General features: G+C 37.0%; 3 protein-coding genes across 6 annotated transcripts; 1 reads left to right on the top strand and 2 right to left on the bottom strand.

Annotated features, from left to right (window-relative positions):
• Window positions 1-383: 383 nt before the first annotated feature.
• On the bottom strand, window positions 384-7,093 carry LOC137953358 (26S proteasome non-ATPase regulatory subunit 7 homolog A-like). The gene is made up of 10 exons (XM_068800727.1): window positions 6,849-7,093; window positions 6,013-6,105; window positions 5,814-5,895; window positions 4,972-5,068; window positions 3,800-3,875; window positions 3,610-3,668; window positions 3,400-3,522; window positions 1,076-1,133; window positions 915-1,000; window positions 384-720 (listed from the first exon to the last, which is right to left on the bottom strand). The coding sequence occupies exons 1-10, from the start codon at window positions 7,033-7,035 to the stop codon at window positions 649-651; spliced, it is 933 nt and encodes a 310-aa protein (XP_068656828.1). The 5' UTR covers window positions 7,036-7,093; the 3' UTR covers window positions 384-648.
• Window positions 7,094-7,635: 542 nt separating this feature from the next.
• On the top strand, window positions 7,636-15,733 carry LOC137953322 (uncharacterized). The gene is made up of 5 exons (XM_068800667.1): window positions 7,636-7,788; window positions 9,085-9,152; window positions 9,396-12,708; window positions 13,559-13,616; window positions 14,887-15,733. The coding sequence occupies exons 1-5, from the start codon at window positions 7,671-7,673 to the stop codon at window positions 15,059-15,061; spliced, it is 3,732 nt and encodes a 1,243-aa protein (XP_068656768.1). The 5' UTR covers window positions 7,636-7,670; the 3' UTR covers window positions 15,062-15,733.
• LOC137953328 (uncharacterized membrane protein At3g27390-like) lies at window positions 15,708-20,262 on the bottom strand. Of its 4 annotated transcripts, none has more exons than XM_068800687.1 (11): window positions 19,944-20,262; window positions 19,292-19,528; window positions 18,360-18,468; window positions 18,077-18,269; window positions 17,765-17,901; window positions 17,278-17,566; window positions 17,090-17,196; window positions 16,860-17,007; window positions 16,560-16,758; window positions 16,240-16,480; window positions 15,708-16,162 (listed from the first exon to the last, which is right to left on the bottom strand). In XM_068800687.1, exons 2-11 carry the CDS (start codon window positions 19,383-19,385, stop codon window positions 15,934-15,936), a joined length of 1,746 nt encoding a protein of 581 aa, XP_068656788.1. In that variant the 5' UTR covers window positions 19,386-19,528; window positions 19,944-20,262; the 3' UTR covers window positions 15,708-15,933. The 4 variants fall into 4 exon arrangements, with proteins under 4 accessions (XP_068656788.1, XP_068656797.1, XP_068656781.1 ...); XM_068800696.1 differs by lacking the exon at window positions 19,944-20,262 and adding an exon at window positions 19,749-19,880; XM_068800680.1 differs by lacking the exon at window positions 19,944-20,262 and having other exon boundaries at window positions 19,292-19,712.
• Between the last annotated feature and the right edge of the window lie 989 nt (window positions 20,263-21,251).

The raw sequence follows: 21,251 nt of genomic DNA, 5'->3' as shown, positions 1-21,251 counted from the left end.
AAGTACAACTATCTTATAAGATTAATTTTAATTATTTTATTCTTAATTAATTAATTAATTAATTTAAAATTTAAAATTTAAAATTATTTATTAACAAAAAATTAAATAAAATTCTTTCTACACTACTTTCTATTGTTCACCCAAAAACATTTTCAATCAATGGAGGGATTGCATTCTTACTGAAAAAAAAAAAGTTGCCACAGTGTATTGGAGTGCTCAAAATCTGACGCCATAACGTAGTACATAAAACACCATGAATCCGTCCTAAGCGCCTGACTGGAAGTAAAAATTTGGGCTTCAACAACCTTAATCGTTTGGACGTAAGCAACAAGATGGCGGCAACCACATAATAGTCACTGCCGATAATTTGGACGGAAGAAAGCTTATAGTTTGTGATTGATATATCTATGGGAAAGTTTAAAGAGTTTGTATGTAGCCTGACAAGTAATCTCACATGGTTGATATTCGTTTACCCTGTTCCATTGAAACAGCCGAAAAAAATGACAGGCCATTTATAGAACGCTTTTAACGGTACAATTCCAATGGTTCTAAGCTCTTACAAAGAGCAAGAAAGATGCAGGCCAAAAAACATTAGCTGTATTGACAACACTATCGTAAGTGACTAAAATTATCGGAAGGAGAAAATTCTTAACTTCTAGCTGCTGCTGGAATACCAGTTGGCTTGGCATCTTCCGCTTTCTCGTACTCCTTGTTCAGAATCTGCAATCAAATTGCATGTCAGAAACCTTGTTTAGGTAGAGCCTGGAACTAGCACAGAGAGAGAGAGAGAGTCTGCAACTAATCAATCAGTTCTGAGGCCACCTCAGCCAGCCAATGCTGATTACAGGATTTTATATTCAATTAAAAATTTTCCCTGTACATTTCAAAGTAAAAAAAAAAAAAAAAAACAGCACCTTATTATTGATCAGGTTGTGAAGAGCAATCACACTCCGAATAAGTGAAGAAAGGTAAATGACGAGCATCATGTCATTTGTTTTCACTGAAAAGTACAAAATAATATGTATTAGTATGTAAAATAACATCACTGAAGCGCAAGTAATTTCAGTCATAGTACCTGCAAATCCCTTGATTAGTTCTGTCACATTGAGATTAGGAAGTAAGTTGAAAACATCCTGCACAAGGAATTAAGCTCTGAGAATGCAGACAAACTGGATACGAACACAGTGGAAACAGACAATAAAATAAAATAAAATTATCGGGAGCCATACTTTCATAACAAAATCAGAGTTAGAATCAGTTATGATAGCAATGCAAAAACAAGGGGCAATAAGGTCTATAAACTAAACCAACCTCATATTTCAGTCCAGTTAAATTTTTCACACATGCTTTGACATCCAACAAGTAGGCATTTCAAAATGCAATCAAAGATTCCTTATCACTTCATCATGGGAAAAATATACATTTCCAAAGTTCATATTTCGTAGCCCTCAACATAAAAGGTCGATGAATCCCTAAACCTTATCAAGCCATTGACTAAATGACCTAAGGAAGAGCAACACGGTCAATTGCACACAAATCACACCATGACAGTCCCATGCACAGAAGGTCAGAAGCAACATTCATCTGGCAGCCGGAACTACATTTTTTTTTTTTTTTTAAAGTTGCCTTCCTGTGCTTAGACTTGAATACAAGACCTCAACCCTCCCTCCCAACCAATGCAGCCATTGAGCCAAGAGTCTGATCTATAGAATAAAGGATGCTTGAACTACAGTATTCAGACAAAAAGTAGCTACTAAAACCAGAGGAATAGAACAAGCTCAGCATACACGGATGAACCACCTGCATAGTGACATTCATCAAATTTGGGATATGCTACAACCATCCCTTGTGAATTGGAACAAATTTTTATAATTCTTCGAAAAACATAAGTTATCATCATCAAAAACATTTAACTATATCTGAACTATATCCATACCCACCACAAGTTCTTTATTTGCTAATTCTACCACTAGAAGGGCCTTCTTTATGCCTTCTCTCACTGTTTTCATCCATGTCAATTGCATTTTTCATATTTCTTACTAGTCCTTCAACCAACATTGACACATTGGAGATCTTCAATAGCTTAATTATCACAATTCCCCACTGTCACCAATCTTAACTAGATTTCATCAACTGCTGTCCCAACACCGCTTCCTCAAATCCATTAAGATAACTCACTCTTGAGCAGTGTTGTAACACATGGTATGGCCCAGGCAGTCAAAGTTGTTCGACCATGTCTATGATCCAGAACCAGGTCAGTTACATTCAGCTACACCAAAATTTTAAATATAGCTTCAACCATGAACTTGGAGATCTAAGCAAGTGGTTCTTTTTTTTTTTTTAATAAAAAAAAGTTAGATTTGAAGTGCTGGGATGATTAAGTTAGTTTTGGGAGTTGGACTGTTGGAATTGGGTGAACCAAACCGGTCCATAAGCTCAAACAGGGTTCACTTATTGTTTTTGTGAAATAGCACAAACGAAAATGCATCAGATGGAAGTCAAAAACAAAATAAATGCAAGTTTGTTTACGAGTCATACGCACAAAAAAATGAAATTTGGAAGAACTGCCCTTATGGAGAATGTGGAACTCTTAACATCTCAGAAGAAACTAGTTGAAGAGATTAAAATACAACAGAAATTTAAAAGAATAACCAATAATTTCAGATTCAAGTCTTTATCCAAAAAAATTCAAATTATAAAATCAATTACTCAAAATGAAAAAGACAACAAAAACAGGAAAATGGGTAACTAGAACTACACGAGCCAATTAACAGTAACCCATAAGTCTTATTGGTTCTACCAGCACACTTCCTAATGCATATTCACTCTTGGCTAGCCCACAAAAAGGAACCTGGGCAACACAAAGTCAGCTCTAAAATTTATTAACATTTTTGTTCTTTGTCTGTACATGTGTATAAAAGGGTCTTGTTGGTTTTGTTTATTGTTTTTCTTCTTCTTTTTTTTTTTTTTTTATGCTGAACCCCATTATCCTGTGAGGCAAAAAATCCAAGACCTCAAACTAGAAACTCTCCCATGTGAGCCTTTGAGCCAAAACCCCAATCCATTTGAAGTTGCTCCAACCAAGGAGTCAAACTTGCACAGCTTAGTCACAACTGCCAAATCAACAACCAAATGGGTCACTTTTTTCTCACTGTAATAATAATAAAAATAAAACAACAACCAAATGGGTTTTGCACATTAATGGTTGACCATTCAATCAGTCAATGAAGGACCCACTCTGTCTTTACATATAAAGTGGGCCAACCACCATCTGTCCCTTTCATAGAAGGAAGAAAGATGGGAAGCTAAAGCAGGGCACTTAATACAATCAACTTCTAAAAAAATTCTAAATAACTGACAGTGCAACAATATATTATGCAGTCGCAGTGGAGATTATACCTGTAAATGGTACAGAATCTCATGATTCAGAGGGAGCTTTCCCTCAACCACAAGGTCCAGATATCCACGTATTTCTCGTAATCGTGCATCCAGCCCTTTCAAGGCTGCAAGCTTGCCAGTGACCTGTATGCATCACAAGAAGAGCAATTTTTTAACATTTTTTATGTTTAACTCTACAAGGAAAAAAAATGGCTTCATCAGATACAGTACCTCTGTTGCAAGAGTACTAATTGTCGTATCTTTCACATCCCTAAGCAAGTGCTCCACTCCTGCCAAAAATAAGAAGAACAATAAACAGAAGAAGCACAGTTAGTGGACAAGAAATTCACAGTTTTCTTGAGATTATAAAGCATCCAAGACAAGTGACAGGCATGTTTATAGTCACAGAGGGTAAACATACCAATTTCTTCAACTTCATGGGCAGCAATTTCTGAAGGTACATGTACAAACACCCTCTGGCTTTTCTGAGTAGCATTCTGGTACCAAAATCAAGTATAAGTGTGTAAGAAGCAAGAACAAAATCTTAGACAAGGAAATATGAGGGGAAGAAGAAAACATGATAAGAATTATTACCAATTTCAAATTATCACCCTTCTAAAATGGATTACAGAAACAGTCAACTGCTCATTGACTGGAAATAATTTTGACATACAATCTAACGTTCTCGCTTTTAACAACATGCAAGTTAATTTCAAAGGATAGCTCGGTTAAAAAAGAACTCAGTCCTGACCAATAACGAATTTAGGAAGAATGAATTAAAAAGATCCTAGATATCAAAGTACATAGAATTGATGATGTTTGCAATGCATAGTTGCATGTGAAAAGGGTGAAGAGACTTCTAGAAATAGTTAAAAAGAGCAACTATCCTTTCTAGATCAGAGTGCTTGCACTTGAACAGTCAAGACGCCACTTATGGTGGATTGACAGTGTCCAACATAAGAATGTTGAAGTTGGTCTGAAGCACTAGGAATTTAAGAAGAATGAATTAAAAAGATCCTAGATGTCAAAATAGATAGAATTGATGATGTTGACAATGCGTAGTTGCAAGTGAGAAGGTTGAAGAGACATCTAGAAATAGTTATTAAGAGCAACTATCTTTTCTAGATCAGAGTATTAACACTTGAACAGTCAAGACACCATTTATGGAGGACTGACAGTGTCAAACATAAGAATGTTGAGGTGGGTCTGCAGAACTAGGAATGTCAAATTTAGAAAATGAAACCAACCTTGCAATGGAACTAACATGTGATAAGGCAAAACAAAAAGCACTCATTAAGCCAAGCCAACAGTTAGGGCAATGCTCAAATCAGAAATAAACACAGTTTCAAAATGCCGATAGCAGTTTACAATGGGCAGCATTAATGTTCTCATGCACCCTAAAAGTCAATGTTTTTCTTTTGAAATTGGACTCAAAAGTCATTTTTATCTAGGCTATCTGAAATCTCTTCTTTTTTTTTTTAATCTAAATCTTCAACCGTTATTTAACATGAAGAGGTAGGCTGACACCATTCAAGTGGTAGCATAAAAATCTCAGTCAGCTAAAGCTGCACGTTGGGCACAAGATTTTCTCACCTCTTTAACTTCTTCAACGGCATAGTATGCTTTAGAAGGAATGCCAAGCTCTTTAGGTTGGACATCAATAATAACCAAGACAGGATTTGGCACATAACTGCAAGATAAAAATTAAAAATAAGATCATTTAAAAGTTCAGAAGCTACATTTCAGCTAATACTTACTAGTGGAAAATATAATGAGCATATATTTCAGTACTTACACAAATATATAACTATAAATTTACACAAATATATAACTATAAATTTCTTATAAATGACTGTTAATAAAAGTCATTTGGAAAATTTTATAATAAAATGTATCATATGAATCCAAGGGCAGGCAAACTGATACTGGAAATGAATATCCCGTATATTAAAGAGAACTGAAAAATGCAAAGCCACACACATTATCTACTGCAAGGACCGGCAAAGATTGAGGCACAACTGACTCCATCTTAGAAACTCCAATGTTAGAAAAAAGCAACAAGCAACATAGCTTCAGACAGAAGATCAAAGCTCTAGGTTTACAATCTGCTGGGGAATACGCTTGATATCCCAGAAAAAAAGTCCAGCAAGTGGAACAATGACAGCATCCTCTCTCCGAGCTATCACTACTCGGTGAAATTTTTTAATTACCAGATAAAGAGATCCAGAAGAATAAGTACATGTTATGGTGACAGGACAGATTCTGAATAAGATAACTGACCAATAATAAACAAAAAAATTGCAAAGGAAAAGACTGAAAAGGGAACAAAGACTTCAGTGCAAAATAAAAACCTAGTGAACAAGATACTCGGCATATGTTTGAGATTGTTTCAATAACTTAAAGCTAGAAAAAAAAGAATGATCGTTGAAACCTACTCATGAAACAACCCATGAATATCCAGATCATTCTCCCGCAATTTCGGACCTGTACTGTACCAACCTACGACATGCTCCTTGGCTGAAACACAAGAACAATAGAATTAAATTATAATAGTCAATGTAGAACATATGATCATACAGAAGTATCAAAAATAGCAATTAAATATAGTGTAGAAACTAATAGACGAGGCCATACCATTAATTCTCTTGAACATAGCAAACATTGATTCATGATAGTTGTGATCAAGAAACCAGATACTTGGATCTTTTTCATCTTCTTCGAAAGGCACTGTCAATTGATAATGAACTCAGCTGTCAGTAATTATATCTCTTATTTATGCCCTTGTTTCTTCAAGAAGAAAAACAGATAGTGCAAAATCAGTGACGTACTCTGCTCTAATCTGCTGCAACTACATAAGCATCATATGGAGAAACATTTAAATACCAAGGATTAGACCTAGCATGTTACGACCCTAACTTGGAGGACTTGACCCTGAACTGGGAAATCTAGGAACTACATCAGAAAGGCCCATACCACCTTTTTGGACTTTCACCAATTCCCAGGATAGGGTTGCCACTATAACATGACTCACAAGATTACTGGAATACCTAATTTCATCTTTTTTTTAGTTCTTCATAGTTCAGTAATAAACTGCGGGCCGGAGGGAGGGTCGGGAGAGTGTGGTATGGAGATGCTGTGACAAACTAAAATGCTTGGCCGTCATATAACTTAACAAATAGAAATCCAGCCATGGGCATTCATTTCCTGTACTTCGAACAATACAAACTTTGAATTTCCAGATCTGACTACTTTAAAATGATGGTGATATCGTCATAATCTTTCCCGTTAACCTAGCGGAAGCTCTTCCGTCGCGGATATGGAACACTTTCTCAATGTCTAGAACATTCTTCTTGTAGCTAGGAACATAAAACCCTAGATAATATAATACATTCAATGATTTTACTATCAAAACCACCCCGAAGGAGGAAGCTGTCGAATGATAAACAAAGAAGGGATGCAGAAATTCTCACCTGCATAACTATTGGTAACATCAACAGTGCCTTTGAAGGAACTGCCGAGAAGAACCCCGATGACACGTTTACGAGTATCTCTGGCAACTCTGTTGTAATTGTCGACGATGCTGAGAAGAACAAGGGGGTGGACAATCACCTTCTCAATTGGTCTCGACGAAATTTGCTGAGTCTTGATTACGTCCATCTTCACGACGTTCAGTTCAGGTCAGCAACTCGCATAAACCGATTCCTTGCTCCTTCAGCTTCTCTTCTTCTGATTCTGAGTTCACCACTTTAGGGATGCTTTTATATTTTTTACTCCACTGTGGAGCGCCATTAAACGGCAGACCGGCTGAGTGGAGCCCCGGTGAAATAAACTTGGGTTCGAACTCCTGAGGCGGGAACTAGACCCGAGTTTTTAGGGGATGGGTTTTCCCCTCAAGCATTATGGCAAAAACCGGACGTTGACCCAACCCATTTCTGCCTTTTTTTATTATACATATTTGCTCTCTCACCGTTTTCTTCATCCCACAGGAAATTTTTTATGCCGGTTTATCACAATTAAAAACCCGGTTCATCAGTTGAACCGTCTAATCCAGCAAAAAAGTAAAAGTTGATCTGTCTCTGTTACGCGTGGTCACATGGCCCGAACGCCGAAGTGAAAATCTGAGAGTGTTGGCTATCATCCGACGGTTGAACGGCCAAAATAAGCTCTTCAGTTGGGCCCGCAGAAGTCTACAGTGATTCACATCAAGCGTGCTAAAAAGCCCTTCGAGCTTTCTCTTGCTCATGCAAACGGGTTCATCCCCAAGCAAGACTCCTCACTCTCAATCGTTCGCAATGTCGGAAATAGGGGTTTCTGCTGAATCCGAGCTGCGGACGATTTTTATAAACTCGAGCATGAAGACTCATATGGTCATGAGCGTCTCGGACGTCGACACCGTTGGTGATTTCAAAAGTTGGTTTGCATTCCCTCGGTTACGCTTTTTTTTCTTTTTTCCTCTGATTGTGCCTTTTCTTCTGGATGTCATGTTGTTTTGCATTAGTGGAAGGAAAATGAAGTCTTGCTCAAAATCTCATTTGTGTTTTTATCTATTGGGTTTATCCCTAATAGTGCTTTAGAGTTGAGCTCGTTGATAGAACTATACAGTAGGGTATTTCATGGTTTTTCATTTTTTAATTTTTTTTCTCGTATAATGGCACTTAGTTCGCCCATTGATTATTTTATGCTTTTGAGTATAAAATCTTTTGAGTATTCTCCGTGCATCTATTGTTATATTTTTACCACTTTGTTGCAGATTGCTGACAGCTAATCCTGTAAAAAACTTGTAATAGTATAAGTTTGTCTCTGAGCCTGGTGAGGCTATAAAGTATCTTCTATTGGATGGGTTTGAAATCTCTGCTTTAAGCTGCATGATTACTCTCTCTCTCTCTCTCTCTCTCTCTCTCTCTCTCTCTCTCTCTGTCTTTGATGAAAGCTACTTCTTTTTATTCTAAATAAATTCAAATTGGTACTTTAATTTTCATTTGTTGTTTCCTTCTGGGGCGTCTCTTGTACATGGTCTCTCTTAACGAATCTTCTTGTCGCCGTGGTACATAAATTACTAACTGTTAATTACTTTTGTTTTAAAATGTTAATAATGGAGTAAATTTATGTTCTGTAGTGTGCATTAAATAAAATGGTACATATCTCATTAATTATTTCAATTCTAGTCTTTAACTCTAAAGCTTAATCAGATCGGCCTCACGGGACCTTTGGCTCAATGGCCACATGGCGCAGTTTTTAGTTTGGGGTCTGGCATTGAAGTTCCACGGGCTTAGGGTGCTCTGTTTGTGTGATCAAGATGAAAAAAAAAAAAATTGAATTCTGATTAAGCGTTGAAGATTTTCCTGTCACAGATGGCATTATGATTTCCATTGAAATTATAATTGTTAATGCTATTCTTATTTTATCCAGTTCAAAAAGAATTTTCATAATAAGCTTTTCTCCAAGTCGGTAACCATTTCAGTCTGACTAATCTCTCTTTTTCTCTCTCTCTCTTTCTCTCATAAGTTTGATTTATATTTTGAAATCCCAAATTCTATTCTACTGGTCATCCAAATATCTACTTCAGGGGTTCTTCAAATAATTAGTTTTTCACTTTTTCATTTTTTTTTTAAAAAGATTAATTATTAAAAAAAAAGGATTATTTGCTGCTGAATCATATGGGTAAAACACTGTTACTTTTTCACTAAATGCTCTTCTGTTTTGCAGGGAAAGTAGCTATCGAACACTCCCGTTGTTTTCCAGATAAGGGGGATATTGAAATTCATGCAATGAAGGTAGTGCTGCTGATTAATATTTTTGTTTTTTGGTTTCTCTTTTTTTTTTTTTTTTTTGCCCTTTTAGTATGGGTATTTGTTTCTTAAGTTGAGGGCTGCACAAAATTCTATATAGTGGGATATAAGAAACAGCCTCAGCCCCTACAAGGAATTTACTATTTTTTCATTTCTTCAAGTAAATTTTTTTAACTTCAACGTTGAGTGTTACTTCACATTCTTTGTCTTACAGTTTGATTCTTGCAGGTGAAACGCAAGTCAATGTTTTATCATCTAGCAAACTCCATGTTGGTGAGAAGTGCATTTAGTGGTTTTAATGGAACTTGGTTCCTTTACATGGATGCCACCTCTACATCTTTGACAAGGAACCTAGAGGCATCCTGGGAAGACCATCTAAATCAATCACTGGATAGGCCTCAATCGGCTGAGCTGGAGCCTAGAAATGTAGGCAGCTCCTTGGATCCTGCTGCAGCTGGTGATCTTCTTCAACCAGTTGATTCTAGCACAATCAATCTTGGAAATTCAAGTTTCCCTGATCTTCCTCCTCTGAAGCAGTCAGTCCATAACATTCAGCAACTTCAATCCAGTAATCAGTTTGATTCTGGCAAATTTGAAGAACCATTGAAAGTTTTGGACCATAAATCAAAAAGTCTAGGTGCAGGATCATGTAAATCTGATGATACGGGAATGCAAGAACCTACTGCTCCTTCAGTAAATGATGTCAACAATAAGGATTTGGGACTGGATGGTCATGAAACCAGAGGTGAATTATCTGTTACTCTGAAGAAAGAGAAATCCAAAAGAAATCAGAATGCGCAAGCTGGAGGTGGTTCTGCTGAAAATTTGCTACTATTGTCTTCAAAGAAAAAGCAGAAAGAAATGGAAATAGAAGTTGCTTATTCAGATCTTCCAAAAGATTCTGTAGATGAGCATGATGCTAGGGATGCAGAGTTTCATTCAAATGGTGAGCTCTTGAAGACTTTGACAGACGGTGAACATGAGAGAGAAGTTGTTGCTTCAGAGGAGTTAGTCAGTAGGCATTTAAGTGATGATCAGCCTGTAGAGCCTGACCTAATTGATGGTAAAAAGAAAAAGAAGAAAAAACATGTGAAAGTTCAAAATGAAGTTAGTTTGTTAGAAGCAATCAATCCCCCAAATGAGGCTCGTGCAGAGGAAATGCATTCTGCTCCAGACAAGCAGAATGCAGTCTCTGGCTTGGAATTACAAGTTGGCCCCCATGAGAGAGAAGTTGTTGCTTCAGAGGAGTTAGTTAGTAGGCATTTAAGCAATGATTGGGCTGTAGAGCCTGACCTAATTGATGGTAAAAAGAAAAAGAAGAAAAAACATGTGAAACTCCAAAATGAAGTTAGTATGTTAGAAGCAATCAATCACCAAAATGAGGCTCCTGCAGAGGAAGTACATTCTGCTCCAGACAAACAGAATGCAGTCTCTGGCTTGGAATTACAAGGTGGCCCCCACCTTTATAATGATGTGAGTTCATCTGTTGCAAACAGTGCTGAAGTTGTTCAGGACGTGTTATTGGATAAAAATAAAGAAGCAGTCATTGGAGGCGAAGTGGAGAACAAAGGCTGTGATGCTCTGGAGACTACAGACATAAAGTCCAAAAAACGAAAGAAGCATCGTTCTGCCACAGATAAAAAAATAGCTTTGCAATTGATTGAAGAAACAAATAAAGAGGAGATGAGCTATAGGAATGATAAAGAGATACTAGGCACTCATGAAGCAAATGATGCAGGAAAGGAAAACTTGATTTCAAAGGATAAGCGATTGGATTTGAATGAAGCCCACATGAATGGTCAACATGGGAATGACGTTAATGATGCAAATGTATCAATAGAAACTATTGCTAAAGTTCTTGCAGACTTGTCAGCTGGCCAAAGTGAAGATGCAGACCTTGGTATTGAATCAGAAAAAAAGGCGGAGAATCTTATGGAAACTAAAGAGAAAAAATCTAAAAAATCCAAGAAGCGTCGAACTATACCTGAGAAACATGGCGCTCCACAGTTGGCTGAGGAAGTTAACAAAGAGAATGTTGGATTGAAATTCACAATGAGTAGTGTGAATATCAGCAGTCATGAAGGGGATGATACTGTGAAAGAGGCCAATGCTTCAAAAGCGAAGGTACTGAATTTTAATGAAGCTGAAATGAACAATCAAGATGAGAATGATATGGGAAGGAGTCCTAAAGCACATGTAGTTATACAAGCTGGAGATTCGAGAGATAAAAGAAGAACAAAGGTTAAGGCCAAGAAAACTAGGTATGCTGGAGTGGGAAAGCAAGATGTTTCAGGTGAAATTGAGGCTAATGAAAAGTCTGAGGATAGAGTTTTTGATACTGATCCTCATGGTGATATTGATAAAGAAATCGACAATGGATTGGCCTTGACCGAAAATCCTAAAGCCTCACAATATGATGAGTTGAAAAATAGGGACGCACACAAGGTGAGTGAGAGTGAAGTAAAAACCACGAACTTGACCTCTATAATCGAGGATAATCTTCAATCTAAAGATGAAAAAGGAAGAAGAAAGTCCAAGAGAAGTCGGGCTTCCGATGATAAGGCTCTCTCTCAATTGTCAGAAAAGGATCTTGGTATCCATCTGACTGATGGTGACAGGGAAGAAAGTCCATCAGCTACTAATGCAAAGAAATCCAAGTCAAGAAAAGCAACTCTACACACTCATGTATCAGAAACGACATTGGATAAGGACAAATTACTTGAGATGCATGGTAGTGCGGGAAAGAATATGGAGGAGCCAAAGAAAAGGAAAAAATCAAGATCAGAAAAGGCAAAACTGAAAACCATTTCTTTGGATCCTGATTTGGAAAAGGATATGGGGATTAAAGCTGATGCTTCAAAACCTGGAAATGATTTCATTGACTTCATAGGGACCTTCTCAGCTGAGGAGCAAATGCATGAATCTCTTGAACCCAGAGAAGACATTCAAGCAAAGGGAGCTCATGTGGAAAAAGAGCATCAGGGTAAATCAGATGAACAAGTAAAAAAATTGAGTGACTATTCTGAATGCACCATGCCTGCTTTGGAGAGTGCAAATAAATCAAATGACTTAGATGAGAAGAGAACTTCTGTAATTACTCATGAAAATTTTGGGGCAGCTTCAGAAGCTGAACAGACAGCGTTAACAGAAAATAACACTTTGCTGGAAAAAACTAATGTTGACCCAACTGAATCAAGTGATAATAACACTGAAAGCGTAAATGGAACAATTTATACCAATGGGAAGGGTAGAAGGGCTTTGTCAAGGTCTGACCGTTACCGTGTGGCAGTTAGAAAACCCCTCAATAAAAAATTAGAGGAAGTTTTGAATGATTATAACCAAAAGAAGAATTCAGTGGCCAATGAAGAATCAATTTTCCAACAAAATGGCAGTGAAAGTTCTGAAGATGGAGGTGAAATAAACTACTCAGATGCTACAACTCAAAATGTTTCTGATGATTCAGATACATCTGATTTTTCTGGTGGAGGAGATGAGACTCCAAGACCAGCAAATGGAGAAAATACAAAGTCACCTAAAAATGGTAATTCTATCCCTCTGTTAACGTAAGTCTTAAATAACTGCATTTGCTTTGAAGGGTCATTTTGGGATCCTTGGGTGCTGTCCTCCTAATATGTGGAAATGAACATCTAAACCAGAAAAGTAGTTGCATAATTGGCTATTCCTGTGGAAAGATTTTTAATTTCTCTTGGACAATGTAAACTTTTTTTGAAAAAGAGTTGTTATGGTCCTGCTTTGCTATTATTCTAATTGTATCTAATTGCATTATCTTAGACAATAGTTGGTGCTGCAGACTGCGAGTTTTATCATTTAAAAGTGATTTATGAGGTGATCTACCTTTCCTATGGCAAAGGGCATATTTTTATTACTAGTAGTAGTAATGCAGAATGCATGTGGTGACATGATTAGCTATGAAGTTTTTAGGGATGATATTTAAAAAGAAAAAAGGAAGCAGGAAACTTCTGAGAGAAAGGTTGCATAGGAGGTTAATTTTATCCCTCTTATTATATTTAGAAATTTTTTTATTTATAATCCTTTTTTTTAGAGCACTTTACTTTTACTGTGATTTTTAAGCACGAAATGAAAATCTAATGTCACTCTATGATTATGTAAACAAACAGTACGTTATGTTAATTTAACAACTCGTATTTTTTAATACGAAATGTCTATGTACCTCACTCACTAAGAGGAAATAAGATTGTGATTCTTTTATTTATTAAATTAATGAAATGTTACTCTTTGACCCATTTTCTAGTAATTTGTTGGTACACTCGTCTGTTTAACAAAGTCTTTCTTCCTTGTCGGTTTTAAAGAATGAAACTGTCAAGTTGGGGCCAAGATGTTTACTAATGGGTCTGTTTCCTTTGCTGCAGGGCTTTCAAAAGACATCAGAAATAAGGAGACCAGTGGTGATGAGATCGTTCTTTCACAGTAAGCACAATTTTCTTTTAGATTGGGGAATTGTGTCTGAGATGGTTTAGAATATTGTCTTCTATCAATTTATGGTTGGAGTTTTTTTGTACTTATTTATGTTAGAAAAAAAACTATGATTATTAATTTGAAAGACCTAAATTTTATTTGAGCTGGGCATTGTTTTTTAAGGGCTTAACTGTTCCCTGTTTAAGTTGGTACCATGTTTATGTTGTCTACATCTCAGACCAATCTGTTTGTCTAGGCTTGGACTTGAGGAATGTTAGAGGGAATGATTCCATATAGATTACAGTCAGACAAAATCCTGTGAATATTTGTCAGAAAAGAACTTTTGTGAACTTCAGTTAATCATTTTGTGATGGACTCAAACCCAACTTTAACGATATTGGCTCTAATTGATGGATCATCTTCTATGAAGTACGAACAGAACAGTGACATTTGTCTGATGTGAATCTCTCTGTAAAGCCTGGTAGTAGTCATTTACTCAACTGTTTTTTGGCAACATCAGATGAAATTGCAGCTGAGGATATCTTCTTCATTTTCTTTATACTTGTAGTCTCTAAGTGCTTTGTCATTTTCTATCAAGAACCAACAGAATCATAATTCTGCATATTTTTTCAGCATTTCTTGGCCAAAAAAGATATGAATGAATACAGAGAAAAACTTCATTGTAGAGAAGCGATGTTAGTTTTCAACTCAGAGGTTGTTCTTGATATCCTTTTAGAATTGTGGTCTTCCTGAGTTTTTTAGGCATCAGAAATAGATTTAATAGTATTACAGGATTGTCTTACCCTTTTTCTCACTATTATTGTTGAAATGGATCATGCTGTCACTTGAAGCCTACCTTTTTAGAATGATACTTTTACTGTTGAATAGTTCAAAGGGGCATTTGGTTTCGGAACAGAAAAAGAACTTTAACTAAATATTAAGCATTTCTCTTGTCTAGGTGTTGGCGTGTGTATGTATTCTATACAGCATTGCATTAGCTCTTGAAAGTTACATGAACTTTGGGAGAAATCCCTGAATCATCATATTGTGTTCCTCAAATCAACATGTCCTTGTTCTTGTCTGTATTGCTTTTATAAAGAATTGCGTTTCCTCCAGTGATTCGTGTGTGTCACAATGTAACTTTTGGGAACCAATGTATGACTATTTGCCTTGAATGCTACCAGTTTTCGAGGCTCTCTGTCGGCTGGCAATTGTCATGTGATTTTTTTCTTTATTTTTCTCTGCAGTAATTTTGTATTAATAGTTGATTTCATGTGAGCAGATCTGCAGCTACTAAGAAATCACTTGACACAATCTTGAGAAGTTCAAGACGCTATAAAAAGGCCAAGGTGACAGCATCTCAGATCCTACGTGAAGATGAGGAAAGCCAACAACTTGAACTTGTTCCAGATAGCCTGCTCGATCATGGTTCACCAGTTGCCCTGTCAAAGCCGTAAGGAGGAGATGTCTTTTCACCGTTTCAGCAATTTTGTCCTGCCCAATAGTGGTTGGTAGATTCACACTTCTGGGTGATCTAAAGGATGCGTTCTGAGGCTAAACTTAAAAGATTTGTGTTGGATGTGAGAGTATATCAGATAAGCTTGTCGTATCAATTCTGACTACAAATTTATTAGGGTGGTATATTCCGGATAATGACGAAGATTGTCGAAAGGGCAGGACCCAGGTGTGAAGATTTTTGTTTCTATCCATCTGCTCAATCTGTTACCTCCAAGATTTGCAACAATAATGTTAAACAGATCTGTTTTGGATACGAAAAGATGGCAATGGCGATGCAGAATTAGTAGCTGTCTTCACCCGTCTCTCCTGCCTTGGAGGTGGCAAGGCGAAGATGTCTGATTTGATTCGATCATGTTAAGGCGATTCGTTGTTGATGAATGCACCTATTACACTAGTTTCTGAAAGATGAGAACCGGCCGAGAAGCATTTACACAATACTATATATGGAGAATTGTTGTTGAGAACTCGCAAAAGACTTCATCAACTTTGCTGGAGGGGCTCAGGTGAGCAATCTGTTTAAGATCTTGCCATTGAAGAGGGTTCTCTGCCCAGAAAGTTTTATCTCTAGGCCTTGAACGAAAGGAAAGCAACAGAAATTAAAATTTTATTTCTTTCCTAGTCCAGAGGCCTGAACATGGACAACATCGTGGTTCATTTGCTTTTCAATTGGGAAGGTTTAGAGCAGTGCTTTTGCAGATGAGGCTTTCATTTTTACATTTCATGCGATGAAAAAAAAAAAAGAAAGAAGGAAAAACCGAAAAAGAACAAAATAACATATGAGGAATACAGGAATACAGTCGAGGATTTTCATTTACAAAATTTCCAGACCATTTTGAATTACCAATTCAGTCTCTTTATCAGGACCTCGATAACTTGTTTGACTTCCTAAGCTGAACATCCGTGCCAATCCACTCCTTGACCTCGAAGTAGTTCGAGTACCCGTCTTCTTTGCAATCTCATCGGAGAGATGATCAACAAGTGTCTCCAAGTGACGCCTAATTGTCGGATATCTAGAGAGTGATTTTATTATCCCCTGCAACCTTTACATAGATCACAATTATTCTGGAATTAAAGGCCTGTAAATTTATAGACAGAACAAGTAAAAATCTGTCATTACCTTCGGGCTAATGCATCAACTTCAGCTCTTCGTCTCTCAGTTTCTGGAGGAATGCCAGTATTCCAACTCTTCAATCTCTCAGGGTAGTTATTGAACAGAACCAATTTCCGAAGATAATTCTCTTCTTGTTCTGAGAGATTTGCAGATTTGATCTGTTCCTTAATTATCATTAATGGGTTAAAAAACCAATCAAAGATGGCATCCTTGGGTCTGTTCCTGGTAGTTATCTCTGTATTGTCACCTGTAGAGGGTATTAATAGACATGACTAAACAAAGAAATTAAGCTTTCAGGAATTAAAGAGGTGATGCCTTGAACTCACTTAACAATAATCCATCTGAGTTGGCATTGGCTGAACGAACTAGTGCTTGAAGGATGCAATACGCTGGTAATCCAATGCTTAGGAGACGGTTCCCACCTTTACTAGATTTATACCCTTCTACATCTTTGTAGGTTATCAACCCTTCTTGCACCAGAGCCTCACCCTGTTGTTTGAACTCTGCAAGTAGCTTGTCCAGTAACTGAGTAGAATGTGAGACAATATCAGTCACTTGGGGAATATTATGATATATCATGTCTTTATAAAAGCACAATAAAAGTAAAATAAGGCAAAGAATTGTACATCAAACAGCTTAAATTCAACAATAGCATTGGTAAAAGAGGCTGAACGTGAAGGAGGGGCTTTTTCATCTGGTCTGCCTTTCTGGAAAGAGGTGGGCCTAGAGAAGGAGCTTGCAGGCGAAGGTGGGTTCTTCTTTTGATATTGATACCTGGTGATGACCAAATAGAGACTTAGTTATGTAACACATAGTGAAAAGAACAAAAAACTGGTAAGGTTAAAGAAGCCAAGACCTAGGGAAGCAAGATCCTTCTCTCATGTCAAGAAGGTCGTTGCTATACTCGTCAAACATGGATAGGGAAGAGACAATGTACTTCAGTCCCATATGAATTGAAGACTCCTGAAAGATGAAATGATCAACGTTTGCAGAAGTATTTTACTCATTAATAATTGAAAGTGAATTAAAATAAATAAAATTTACTTGATATACAATAACAGCTGCGTATGCACCCAGAAAGAAGCCTGATACCACTGACGCCAAGACTGCTCCAAGGACTAGTAGGGGCCACAGAAGAATAGCTAAACCTGCTAGTGGTACACATGCAGTCTCTAGAAAAGGTCCTTCACGGCCTACAAGATCATGTATAAGCCTCTGCCATCCCTTGGAAAGCATGAACGGGCTTTTGTAAATTGCAATAAATGTGATTACTGGTGTGTCAATCATGATGCCCAATAGACCAAGAAAAAGAGCACCCAGGAGCTGAAACAATCTACAGAAATTAACAAAATGGTTCTGATTAGTAGAAATGTATTCCTTAAAACATAAAAATTATCAATGGCAATGCATAGCATGCTTTTCAAACTTAATTAAAATATTTATCTGTTTCTTTGGTTTAATACAGCAAAATTTCAATCAACATTGAGCTGAGAATGATTTAGATTTTTTAAAACTAAAAGCATGAGCAGACCTGATCTCATATGGTTTTCCATTTGAAGGTTCTTGAAGACGAAGATCATCCATTAGTGAAAAGTAAGTATTGAAACAGACATCTTTGAAGTCCCGGACCACTGTGCAACTGCCTTTGACTGTATCCCAAATACCATCCTGGACGGGAAAATAACCTTTGCTAAGGGAATCAGAAAATCAAACAGAATAAGTGTTTCAAATATTTAATTTAGCCACAGTTACCATCTTGGATAACAAAAGAAACCTCTTCATGAAAAGGAGGAGCCATGAAGTACACAGAACAAGATTTCCATATAAGCAATTTAAGACACACCTTAACACAGTAAACAAATTCATTTGGCTTCCCTTCTCCAACAGCATCAAATGTTGCAACAAGAGGTGCAAGGAAACCATAGGCTGCACCTCCCAGTACACTTGCAGTAATGCCAAATAAAGGCCATATAACCAAGAGAAGAGAAACTATAATACACATCACTAACTTCAGAAGAGGGCCCAGCAGTTTAGCTCTGCCGACAAAAAATCCAACTCAATGAGAAAACCGACAGTAAAAGCAAACAACCAGTACAATGAGCAAGGAAGGAAGTCAAGAACAGTACCTTAACAAGCAATAGTATGTCCAGATAACATGTGCTGGCCAAAGACCCAAAATGAGAGCAGAATTCCCAACAGTCATAATAAGACATACCAGAGGGCAGATAATTGCACCTGATGCATTAAAAAGAACATAACCTATTAAAACTCTTTCTGGTCGCCTACTCAACAGAGAAAAAACATTTAATAGTTCAGTTTTTATGTACAACCACATTTATATGAACATACTACATGCAAAATATATAAAGCAAAAAAAAAAAATGGTGCAAGAGTGGCTGGCATTTATTGTTAACTGGTTTAATAACGATGTCATAAGGATTATAATAGATGATACTCAGAATCTGGCTCCATTCAGTCATAGAAAAAAGTCCATCAAATTGAGTCTAGCCAATACAGATCAAAATGCTCAACTATAAGTGAGACTTACCAGGCAAATCCATTTAGCAAATGGTGGGATACACTTTGTTTTTTTGTTTTTTTTCTTAAATAAGATGGATTGGGATTGAAGGAGAGAGAAAGAAAATAATTTTTTTTGAAGTCAGGAATTCAAAAGTGACTGATACTCACAATGATTTTCAATTTGCACAAGTGAATCTCATTTATGATCAGAATTTAACAAGAAGTTTCTAATATACAATTGACCAATTAATATCTGTTATCTGCCCAAGCGTATAGAATTTGTTATGCAAGAAAATATGGAGTCCAACAATTTATTTTTAAAGGATACAAATACAATTTGAACTTTCGAGTAGGATGAAGTGCCCATGTACAAAACGAATCACCTAACATGCATATCGACAAAGCAAATAATATTTTAATCCTGTGTATTTACTTTCATTAGACAAAGAAAACGAACCACCCGCTCAAAAATCCTTGAAAAACCTTCACATTCTGCATAGCCTGATAGACGAACAAAATGAGATTACAGTAAACCAACCTTTAATGGTACCCAGCAGAAGCAACCCGAGGAAGAACGGAAGAAAGTATACAAAGCTCCAACAAGATGTCCAAATCCCGCTCGCAGGTTCCATTTTTCTTACCCAGATCTTAAATTATTCTTCACCCATTTGAAAATTTACGCTCCACCCTTCACAGAAATCTTCTCTATGGCCACTTCACCAAAAGCCCCGATCAGGGTGACAAGTACCCTTGAAAAGAGAAGGAAAAATTCATCCTGCAACCAAGTGAGCCGAACACAAAATGAAAAGCAAGATAGTTTCTTATAGTTGCGGCAGTTAAATAACCGTCTAAGAAGATCGAAGAGAAAAAAAAAAAATGATGGGCTACAGATGGAGGGGGAAGAGCTAGACAGCAAAATATGTATTTCTTTTGGTAAAGTGAGTGTAGCTTTTATCGGAAGCAACGATACTCAAAAAAAGAAAAAGAAGAAAAACCTCAATGCCAAGTATAAAGGTGCCGACAACAAGGCCAGGTTAAAAAACAAATGGGAACAGTTGAAGAGCTTGGTGCCTGAAAACAGTATTCTCATGGCCTCTCTTTGATGGGTTTTCTGCGGTTGTGTCCTCTTTGATGATATGCCTCTTGGCAAGTTGCAACAAGTAGCAGATTCTAAGGAATAAATACAGTACCAGTGAATCCTTGAAAGAAACCGGCTTTGTGCAAAATCTATGGGAGCAAGTCCGAAAATGCATGGCAAGACGAGTCTTTTTTAGTCGGGAAGAAGACGAGATACTTTCCTTGAGCTCTGTCTGCAATCATGACGTACTAATCGAAATTTACCAAACTGGTTGTCGGAATGTGTGGACTCGATAAGAATTTTACTGATTTAAATATGAGCTCCACATAGCGGTCAGAAATGGATGAAATTTTTCAACGAGAATTAGGATTCCTCGTCCGGAATTACGAAAGATGATTCCCTTATGCCGTCGTGTTCTGATTCTCCAAGAAAACAACTGAGAAACTGACATGGTCCACATGAGGGGCTCGGAATTTGAAGCCACACTAGTCGCACCATATTCGCCATGAAGCCGCCATTCATGCCAATGTAGTGGAACTTCGAGTCGGAAGCAACAGCTTCCTCTAGATCAGGGCCTGGATTGATTGGTTAAAAAAAAAACCGTACTCATGCAACTTTTTTATTGGATTCGAGTTAAATCCAATTAGGTCAGTGGTTGGATTCACGGATTTTATATAGGAAACCAGAAAATACCGGTAGATTTAATAATGGAAAATCAAAATTCCGCATCATGTTTATTCGGAGAATTCTCTGGGATACACATATTTTTGTTGGGTTTTATTCTACTAAACAGAAAAGCAGAAATGCCCTTTGTCTTCTTCTTCATTTTCATAGCTTCCACTCAGATGTATTGATTCGGCTGCATGAATCATTTTTTCTCCATTTTGATCATCATATACTAGGCCAGTTCTTATGTTTGCTATTACTAGTATCTCCCTCGAGCCACAACCTTCCTTTTGGCTTTTATTAATCCAGCAACAGGCATTAAAAATCCTTTTAAGCAGATCACAAGAAGTCTATGTTAGACAATGGGAAGGTATCTTTAGTTTGATCTAAAAAAATCTTTATTTTGACATAAAATGCCCCTTTTGGATTAATACACATCAATTACATTCAAGTATATTACTATGATTCAAATGAATATTTGATGAATTTACAGCAACCATCATGACTAAAACCAAATGCAACTTTTCTGCTGCAATTGATGCTGGACTTGAATTCAGCTCCGGGCTATGACCATGAATATTTGCAATCCTAAATAGAAAACTAGTGATCAGTCTTTTGTATATGTTGACTTTTCTGGATGTAGTGCAAAATATGGAGTTGCATTTTTCCGGAATATAATAGTGGTTCCTGTGTTGCTACTCTGCCTTATCTATGAGAGGCAGGACATTGCTAGACTTTGAAAACTAGGTGACAT

This window comes from Aristolochia californica, unplaced genomic scaffold, assembly GCF_029961685.1.
Source record: "Aristolochia californica isolate CCGP_79_NKW_82.1479 unplaced genomic scaffold, dmAriCali1.0.hap1 SCAF_1, whole genome shotgun sequence".
In the NCBI taxonomy this organism is placed as follows: domain Eukaryota; kingdom Viridiplantae; phylum Streptophyta; class Magnoliopsida; order Piperales; family Aristolochiaceae; genus Aristolochia; species Aristolochia californica.
Note: the sequence above shows the minus strand (reverse complement) of the source record. Positions and strands in the feature narration are given on the sequence as shown.

Excerpts from the sequence above, each read along its gene's own strand:
- LOC137953358 (XM_068800727.1), bottom strand. The coding sequence starts at position 7,035 with ATGGACGTAATCAAGACTCAGCAAATTTCGTCGAGACCAATTGAGAAG. Across the intron at positions 6,106-6,848 it reads TGTTACCAATAGTTATGCAG|TGCCTTTCGAAGAAGATGAA; the intron begins GTGAGAATTTCT and ends ATCAATTGACAG. Across the intron at positions 5,069-5,813 it reads ATTCATGGGTTGTTTCATGA|TTATGTGCCAAATCCTGTCT; the intron begins GTAGGTTTCAAC and ends TTTATCTTGCAG.
- LOC137953322 (XM_068800667.1), top strand. The coding sequence starts at position 7,671 with ATGTCGGAAATAGGGGTTTCTGCTGAATCCGAGCTGCGGACGATTTTT. Across the intron at positions 7,789-9,084 it reads CACCGTTGGTGATTTCAAAA|GGAAAGTAGCTATCGAACAC; the intron begins GTTGGTTTGCAT and ends TCTGTTTTGCAG. Across the intron at positions 12,709-13,558 it reads TACAAAGTCACCTAAAAATG|GGCTTTCAAAAGACATCAGA; the intron begins GTAATTCTATCC and ends CCTTTGCTGCAG.
- LOC137953328 (XM_068800687.1), bottom strand. The coding sequence starts at position 19,385 with ATGGAACCTGCGAGCGGGATTTGGACATCTTGTTGGAGCTTTGTATAC. Across the intron at positions 17,902-18,076 it reads AATTTGTTTACTGTGTTAAG|GATGGTATTTGGGATACAGT; the intron begins GTGTGTCTTAAA and ends TTTCCCGTCCAG. Across the intron at positions 17,567-17,764 it reads GGAAAACCATATGAGATCAG|ATTGTTTCAGCTCCTGGGTG; the intron begins GTCTGCTCATGC and ends TAATTTCTGTAG.